Source organism: Peromyscus eremicus, chromosome 6 (assembly GCF_949786415.1).
Source record: "Peromyscus eremicus chromosome 6, PerEre_H2_v1, whole genome shotgun sequence".
In the NCBI taxonomy this organism is placed as follows: Eukaryota; Metazoa; Chordata; class Mammalia; order Rodentia; family Cricetidae; genus Peromyscus; species Peromyscus eremicus.
Window position 1 is genome coordinate 93002393 of NC_081421.1, and position 9425 is coordinate 93011817.

Here is a 9425-nt window from a genome sequence, read left to right on the forward strand (position 1 = left end):
GAGATTGGGGGGTGGGGGTGCGCTTTGCAAGTGCCAGGAAGGAGAGGGTTTCTTGAGGACTTAACAGCCAGGCAGAAAGTCTGGGGGGGGAAAAAAAAAAGAACTTGGGAAAGAAAGATACATTTTGAAGAAGGAAAATGATGTTTATAAACAACTCGGAAGAGTGAGTTATTTTCTCCCAACAAATTATAGAGCAATATTTTCTCGAGTTATTAATGAGATGGTATAACATCAGTTTTTTTTTTTTTTCATCTTTTTCTTCTTTTTTTTTTTTTTTCTTCTCCTCCCCCTGCCCCCAACAGGGTTTCTCTGTGTAGCCCCCTGGCTGTCCTGGAACTCACTCTGTAGATCAGGCTGACCTCCAACTCAGAGATCTGCCTGCCTTTGCCTCCTGAGTGCTGGGATTAAAGGCATACACCACCATGCCAGGTCAATTGTTTCCTTGATGACAGCTCTTCTAAATGGAGTAATGTAGAATTTCAAAGCAGTTTTAATTTGCATTTCCCTGGTGCCAAAGGTTATTGAGCCAGTTAACAAAAAAAAGTATTTATTGACCATTTGTATTTCTCTTGAATTGTCTGTTTCATAGCCTATTTATGGATTCGATGATTTTTGTCTTGATGTTTCATCATTTGAATTTATTTATATATTCTAGATATGAATATTCTTCTGTGTAATGGGTGTTTTGTTGTTGTTTGGTTGGTTGGTTTTGAGACAGTGTTTCACTGGATAGTCCTGACCTGGAACTAGTTCCTGGCCTAGAACTCACCAGACTGCCCTTGAACTCAAAAGATCCACTTATCTCTGCTTCTCAAGTGCTGGGACTGAAGGCGTGTGCCACCACACTTGACCTACCAGAGTGGTTCCTCCTTTCTGTGGACTGTCTCTTTATTCTGACATTAGGCTTATTGGTTTTTTGGTTTGGTTTGGTTTAGTTTTTGCTTTGTTATAAGGAACAATGCCATTATAGCCTTAAGTTCAGCAATTGAAGCTTTTAAGGTGAAAATAATGAATAAATTGTATTGACCGAAGGGTATTTGCTTTTTTTATTATTTAATTTTGAGAATTCCATAATGCATATGTGTTTTGATCAAACCCATCACCCATGGGTTCTGCCCAGCACTTCCCTCCCAATGTCATGTGCTCAGGTTAGCCCACTGAGTCTGCTCAGTGCTGCCTGCACGGGCAGGGTGTAGGACCACCGACTAGAGCGTGGGCGCCCTCTCCAGGATCGCATCCCCGAAGAAAACTCTCAGTCCACCCGTATCCATCATTCGCCAACAGCTCCTCAAGCAGGAGCGGAACATCATGGAGCCTTCCATGCGGGAATTTTGTCCGGCTTGCTCTTGTGCAAGTCTTGAGCATGTGGCTGCAGCTGTGAGTTAATGTGTGCCACAGCTCTGCCATGCCAGGCAGCTACGTTTTGCTGCAGATGTCCACTACCTCTGTTTCTACAACTTTTCCACCACCTCTTTCAACAGTGACCTCTGAACCTTGTGGGCAGGACCTGGGATATAGGTGTCCCCTTTAGAGTTGAGTGCTCCATAGTTCTTGATTCTGTGCATGTTGACCAGTTGTGGGTCTTTGTATTAATCGCCTGCCGCTGCAAAAAGAAGCTTTTCTAATGAGGGTTGAACCATGCACTAGTCTATGGTGTAAGGTAAGAGCTTAGGATGCAGTTTATTACTGTGTCCATTTAGCAAAGTTAGAGTAATAGGTTCTTGTCTATGACTTAGGCAGCCGTGGGTTTTGGTCCCGTTAACAGTGAATGCCAAGTCATGTGGAGTGACCCTTAAGTGGAATCAGAAAGCAATTGGTTATTTTTTTTTTTTCCCCCTGAGACAGGGGTTCTCTGTGTAGCTTTTGGAGCCTGTCCTGGAATTCACTCTGTAGACCAGGATGGCCTCGAACTCACAGAGATCCCCCTGCCTCTGCCTCCTGAGTGCTGGGATTAAGGGCATGTGCCACCACTGCCCAGTGCAATTGGTTATTCTCTTTTTGTTTTGTTTTGTTTTGTTGAAACAGGGTTTCTTTTAGTAGTTTTGGTGCCTGTCCTGGACCTCACTCTGTAGAACAGGATGGCCTTGAACTCGCAGAGATCCTACTGGCTCTGTCTCCAGAGTGCTGGAATTAAAGGTGTGTGCCACCACCACCCGGCTCAATTGGTTATTCTTATAACCTCCACCCCTCTGTTTCACCAGTGGTCATATCTTGCCAGGACAGTTGTAGCTTTTGAGGTTCATAGCTGTTGTTTACTTTTCTCTCCCAGTAGGGAGACTGACTTTGAGGTCAGTGCCAACTGGATTTCTTTCTGTTTTCTGTGGATGTGGATGTGGTGTCTTTAGGGCCTTACCATCCAATTCTGGGAGGTAACAAAGAAGACCGGCAATAGCATATAATGTTTGAGGGGTTTTATACATCTCAAAAAAGGTATCCCATACTAGGCTTTTTTAATAGCTTGTGTTACCTAGAAGCGGCATTATCCCTGTGTTATAGAGCAGCTCCATTTGAACTGTATACTGTCCATAGAAACGAGAGACCCTGCTTCATAAACAAGGTGGAAGGAGACAGCCAACTCCTGAAAGTTGTTCTCTGACTCTTCCTACACTTACATCTCACACACATTCTCATATTCTCTCTCTCTCTCTCTCTCTCTCTTTCTCTCTCTCTCTCTCTCATATAAAAGACTATTATTTTAAAAAGTCATCACCACTGTCCTGTGAAAAAACCCTCTGTAACAATTTCATCTCTGTATTTGAAAAATCAAGAGAATGATTTTCCACCCACCCGCCCCCCAAACATGTTCTCACCATGTATCCCACACTGGTTTTACACCCCACCTGCCTCTGTCTTGTTGCATTGGGATTACAAGTATGCAATACCTCTTTACTCTTTAAGATTTTTTAATGTGTATGAGTGTTTTGTCTGCATGTATATCTGTGCACCACGTGTCTGCAGTTCTTGATGCTTGACCGAGTTTGTAGACAACTAGAAGGAACTTAGGGAACTCACTGAAGTCACTCTTCTGCTGTGGAGACGGGAACTGGATCAGAAGAGAGAGGAACTGACGATGGGCTCCTAGTGAAGACAGGAGGACAGTTAGAGCGAAGACAGAGGCTTCTTGTAGCAGCTGAGGGGGTCACTCCTCGGGTCTGTTGAAACAGTTGACTGTCCATCACTTAAAAACAGCTCAGTTCGGATTTGCTTTCCAGAGCCGTGCCTACTGAGGACTGACTTCTCTTTTTGCCCTTTTCCTTCCCTCCACCCCACCCTCCAGTGTGTTTAGTTTATTCTAAGTTGTATGGGTGTCATACATAAATGGACCTGTTTGCTGTGTTGGAGGAGATAAATTCTCCACGAACGTTCATCTGGGGTAAGAGAGCGGCCGCCTCTTTCTTCTTGTCCCTCACTGGTGACTCCTTCATGCTCCGTAACTGGCCCCCAGTGTCACCCAGGCTGGCAGGGAATGAGGCTACGAGGGAGGGCACCTTGCTGCACATGAAGCACACACTTTACACTGTAGAACTGTCTTCTGTAAACTGACTTACTGCTGGGCGGGGTTTGATCCATGGAGCCCCACAGCGCTATCTTAACAGGACTATCGAAACTTGCTGGATTTCCTTTTGTAATCTTGGTTAAGCAAACAGGCAGTTGAAGTAAATTATCCATTATCCAGTCCCCATTTCTCTAATTATGGGTAATGGAGTGTGAAGGGGACACAGCAATCCCTGAGTCATCTGTTTACTTCAGTGGAGCCTCCCCTTGGTGATGGGCGAGGGGAGGCACCTGCCAACGTCGGCCGCTCTCCGAGGCTGTCCAAGGCTGTCTGAGAGCTCTGATGAGCCTGCCCGAGGAGGATGCGACTCTTTTGTTTATTTGATGTGAGAAATGACATCTTTTCCCGCCTTGGAAAAAAAAATGTAAAGCCATCGCTGTCACCTGAAGAGGAACTGTAGTCAAGTGCAGTCAGTTGTGGCCATTTGTTTTTAAGACTCAGTGCTGACTTTCATTGTGGGGTGTTAGCAGTAACCTCGCCAGCTTCTTAGCTGTCCATCCTGACCCTGCTGACCCATGAATCTCTCCTAGAAAGGGCACAAAGGCCCTTTCTACCTAGTGGTGCTTCGCTCCTGGGGGACAAGTTAGATCTGCGCTCTAAGGACCTCCTGAGCAATGTAGTGATCTGCATCTCTCCGTGCGTGAGCCTGATCGTGTTTGTGGCCAGCAGACATCATTGCTCTTCGTTTCTGACTGTGCTGTAGTTGATGCCCAAGGCCCTAGCCCAGCCCCTGGGCGCTGCCCAAGTGTGTTTAGTTGGCACATTTACCTGTGCTGGAGGAAAAGAGGAAGAGTACAGGATCTTGCCTTGTTCCCAGCCGCAGCTGCGGACGCTCCTGCAGCCTCCTCCCCTTTTTTTTGGTTTATCTATGTAGCCCTGACTGTCCTAGAACTTGCTCTGTAGACTAGAACTCAGAGAGCTCAGAGATCTGCCTGCCTTTGCCCCCTGAGTGCTGAGATTAAAAGTGTGTACCACCTCCACCCTGCTCTATGTTCTTAACTCTCATTGACCAGCCTCTTTAAGGAACCTTTAGGACAAGGGAACTTTTAAACATGTCTTTTTTTTTTTTTTTTTTTTTTTTTTTGAGATAGGGTCTCACTTTTTGGACCTGGCTAGTCTGAAACTTAAGAGATCCATCTGCTTCTGCCTCCTGAGGGCTGGGGTTAAAGGTGTGGTACATGTCATTGTTAATATTTAAATTTCATTTTTAAATAAGTTTAGGGAGCTGGAGTGATGGTTCAGCAGTTATGTACAGATTGCTCTTCTAGAGTTCCAGAGGACCCAGGTTAAATTCCTAGCACCCACTAGTGGCTAACATCCTTCTATAACTCCAGTTCCATGGGGTCCAATTGATACCTCCTGGTCTCCACAGGCACCACATGGTGCATAGACATCCATAGAAGCAAAACATCCGTACACATTAAATAAAAAAATAAATGTCAAAAAAAAAAAAGGCAAAAGGTTTAGGTTTGTGGTGTTATTGTGAAAGGATCTTTCAAATGTAGTGGTTTTTTTTTTTTTAAGCCCAGAAAAATGCCTTTTAAATGTATTTTTTTTTAAAGTGTATTTATTATCAGGGGTGTGTGTGTGTGTGTGTGTGTGTGTGTGTGTGTGTGTGTGTGTGCAGTATAATTTGTATTTGATGTACTAGAAGGCAGATCCAGAACTTTCTGGACAAACAACTGGAATCGTATGTCCTAGATTGTTGAGATACTGTGTAACATAGTCCCATGTGTTGGAATCTCTCTCCATCTTCCTTTGGAATGTGGTGATTAGCAACTTAGTCTTTGAAGTTTAAGGTCCAGCTGATGCTGTATTGCAACACTGTTAAATCCAGTTCCTGGTGTCCTGGCTCAGACTCTGTCTTGTTGGGTTCTCTTCTTGGTCCCAGCTTCTCTCTCCCTGCTCCTTAATGGACACTCTCTTCACCAACCATTTGTGTGTAGTTACTGAAGCTGTAACGGCCGGTTAGGGTCTCCTGTGAACTCTCCTGCATGGGATCGACTGCCGGTCACAGCTGGGCTCAGTGGGTAATGAACAAAAGCCAAACGAGGACTGTGAGTCAGTGGTGGGAGGCGGCACCCTGTTCCTGAGTCCCTCTAAAGTTAGGGAACTTGTCTTGCAGATTGCATCCAAGTATGACCAGCAGGCGGAGGAAGATCTGCGCCACTGGATAGAAGAGGTGACGGGCATGGGCATTGGCACCAACTTCCAGCTGGGCCTGAAGGACGGCATCATCCTCTGCGAGTAAGGGGCCTTCCCGGGCTTGTTTCTGCTCTTCTGCTCCTTTCCACAGGCGTTTGCCTTAATCCTGGTTCCCCGTCTAGGATGTCGATCTTGATATTCTACCACTGTGTTTAATACTTTCCTTGGCTGACATCCAGGGAGTCAGCTTAATATTCTAGTGTTTGCTTTTGACCCATAAAGTGTCCTTGTAATTTTGTTTTTAGACTCATAAACAAGCTACAGCCAGGCTCTGTGAAGAAAGTCAATGAATCGTCACTAAACTGGCCTCAGGTAATTGCCAAGTGAGCAACCTCCAATCCATCCCTTCCCTCCTGTTCCTCCTCCTCCTCCCTCTGTTCCTTCCCTCCCTTCTCTCCTTCCTTCCGTCCCCTCCCTCTGCTCTCTCTTGTTCCCCTTCCCTCCTTTCCGGCTCTTGTTTATAGCCCAGGCTGGCCTCATTCATCATATACTCCATGATGGACAGACTCAGGGTATTCCTGCCTCTGCCTTCCAAGGCCTAGAATCACAAGTAAGCTGCACTATCCCCGTTGGTTTCCTTTTATTTGGTGAAAAAGGTCAAAATTTTTGTATTGTTCGCAGGTGTGTGTGTGTGTGTGTGTGTGTGTGTGTGTGTGTGTAAACAGAAAGTTGTACACATGACATTGTTTACTGAACTGGTCTCTTCTCATGTTTAGTTTTAGAAATTTTCTGCATTTAGTCAGTCTGCTTTGAAGGATTTGATACAGTTTTACACAAATCCCATCTGGACCATAAGAATAAAGGGAGTGGGGGAAGCAAGGCATTTAACGCAGTGACTCCTAGTTTATGATGGAACATTGCATCACAGCTTCGTTGGTGCCCATGAAGTGGCATTAGCTATTTATTTGATCTTAAGTTGGTTTGGGAGATGGTGATCATTTAGTAACCAGCTTGCTTTGAAACTAAGATTAAAACACATGGTGAACTATTAATATATGTGGGTAACTTTTGGCACAGAAAACTTCAGGCCTGGATAACTCTGACACAGAATTCTTAAGCACTTGTAAGGATGATGGGCCCGGGGACCATGGACAAAGTGTTTTCACCGCCTAAGCCCAAGGACTGGAGTTCAGATCCACTGGGTGGACCTATAGTCCCAGTTGCATGGGAGGCAGAGCAGAGATAGAATCTCCAGGGCAAACTGGCTAGCTAGACTGGCTAGGTAGGTGAGCCCTGGGTGTATGGAAAGACCCTCCTTGCCTCAGTCAATAAAGTGGAGGGTGATGGGAGAAAATACCTAATGCAGTCTCTAGCATGCAGGTATGTGTACATGTATACACATGGGGCACATGCACCTAAATGCCCACACAATGCATACATGCATACCACACACACATTCACACATGGCTGATTTTGCCCTTAAAGAGCTTTAAAACGCAGGGAATGTGGGGATGTGAATGTGGCCCAGTTTGTAGAGTGTTTCTCTAGCATTCAGGAAGTCTTGGGTTTGATCCTCAGCACAGCATAAATAGGGGGTGATAGACTCACCTCTAATTCCAGCACCAGGTCTGGAGGGTGGGGATCTAGGCAGAAGGTTCAGAAATTAAATATTTTTGTTGGCTCTATAACCAGTTTGAGCTTCATGAGTTTTTTTGGTCTCAAAACAAGAACAGCAAAAAAAAAAAAAAAAAAAAATCGTGTTTTGGGTTTATTTGTTTGTAAAGATCTACTTTAAAGGACTGTTCTGTAAGCCCCTTCCTTTTCCAGAAAGAGCTGTGTGCTTACTCTGTATCTGATTGATGGGGAATCCTAACCAAATAACTTCTGTCTGTAGTCTTAGTAACCAGACTGAAGAATCCTGGGGTGTCTGTAGTTAGCTCCAAACCTTACGTGACTCTTTCTGTTTCTAGTTGGAGAATATCGGCAACTTTATTAAAGCCATTCAGGCTTATGGCATGAAGCCCCATGACATATTTGAAGCAAATGATCTTTTTGAGAATGGCAACATGACCCAGGTTCAGACTACGCTGGTGGCCCTAGCAGGCCTGGTACGTACATGCTGTACACTTGGTTTAAAAACAAAACAAAACAAAACAAACTTCCTTGCACATAGGTGGTGAATTACATCATTGTTCTCTCAGGGGTGCAGAAACCCGGTGGGGAGGGGCCTCTGCCCTCTGTAATTGCTAGCTTTGTGAAAGGGCTGCTGACATCAGCTTGTGCCAGATAGGTTAATTAGAACCCTCCCATTTCAAAGGGTACCGTATTATCACTGAGTCGCCCTAAGTGTGTTTTCGCACTCCAGTATGGTATGATCTCACCCATGAAGCCTGTCTGTGGACATCTCACTTCTTTGTGGTGTCCTCTTCGAAGTGCTGGTGGCGGAATATCTGTCCTCCAACTCAGTTGGTGAATGTGTTTATGTCTAGGCGAAAACAAAAGGGTTCCATACAACCATCGACATTGGAGTTAAGTATGCAGAAAAGCAAACGAGACGTTTTGATGAAGGCAAGTTAAAGGCTGGCCAGAGTGTGATTGGTTTACAGGTAAGCGGTGTGATGCTATTGTTTCATTCATTAACAACACGGTGTCATTCATTGTTGCCACACAAAGTGTTGTGCCTCTCACGCGGAAAGTGTTCGTGAAAGTTCTGTAACGTGGGTTGCTTCCATGTGTACATGGCTTCTACAGTTCTGATCTGTTTAAAACCCGATGATGGGTCACGGTGGTTTGCACCTGTGATCCCAGCACTCAGAAGGCTGAAAGCAAGAAGGTTGCTCCGAGTCTGAAGCCCTCCTGGGCTACATGGGAGTTCAGAACCAGCCTTATCTACAGAACGGGATGTTGTCTCAAAAAATGAAAATTAGCCGGGCGGGGGTGGCACATGTCTTTAATCTCAGCACTCGTGAGGCAAAGACAGACAGATCTCTGAATTCAAGGCCAGTCTTGTCTATAGAGCAAGTTCCAGGATGGCCAGGGCCACACAGAGAAACCCTGTCTCAAGAAACAACCTCCCCCCAAAAAAACAGTTAAATTAAAAAAGAACCAAAAGAAAATGATGGTGTATTTTGATTTTTTTTTTTTTTTTTTTTTGGTTTTTGTTTTGATTTCTCCTGACACAAGGGTTTCTCTTTGTAACAGTCCTGGCCATCCTGGAGCTCACTTTATAGACCAGGCTGGCCTCGAACTCACAGAGATCTGCCTGCCTCTGCCTCCTGAGTGCCGAGATTAAAGGCGTGTGCCACCATGCCCAGCTAAAATGATGGTATTTTTAAAAGAAAATTCAGGGATGTCACCCAAGTTGTTTCTGTAGGAAATTTAAGTTTTTGTTGTTGTGGTTTTTTTTCTAATCATATTTTCTTTTAAAAAGGAAGAAAATGCACTTTATAAATTCTTAGATCTTGTTGACTAAGGACATATATACAAAGCCCATGATGCCAGAATCATTATCCACTAGCAAGGTGTGGGATTGAGTGAGCCTAGCTGATTGGGCCAGGTTAGTGCTTGGGAAGTGCTTGGTTAAGGTGACATTTCACAGTCTCCCTGGAGAGTGTCTTAAACCACAGCCAAGTGGTGTGAGTGCTGAGGACCTCCTTGGTGAACTGACCTTGACTGAGTGTGTGTCAGGTGGCCTCAGTTTTAAAGAGTGCAACAGTGTTTAAAT

At 44.9% G+C, this 9425-nt stretch overlaps 1 protein-coding gene across 1 annotated transcript in view; it reads left to right on the plus strand.

Annotated features, from left to right (window-relative positions):
• Cnn3 (calponin 3) overlaps positions 1-9425 on the plus strand; it is a 33703-nt gene that overhangs the window by 19132 nt on the left and 5146 nt on the right. The window contains exons 2-5 of the mRNA XM_059266172.1: positions 5682-5803; positions 6007-6073; positions 7672-7809; positions 8191-8307. Coding sequence (XP_059122155.1) covers positions 5682-5803; positions 6007-6073; positions 7672-7809; positions 8191-8307 — 444 coding nt within the window. The remainder of the gene's footprint in view (positions 1-5681; positions 5804-6006; positions 6074-7671; positions 7810-8190; positions 8308-9425) is intronic.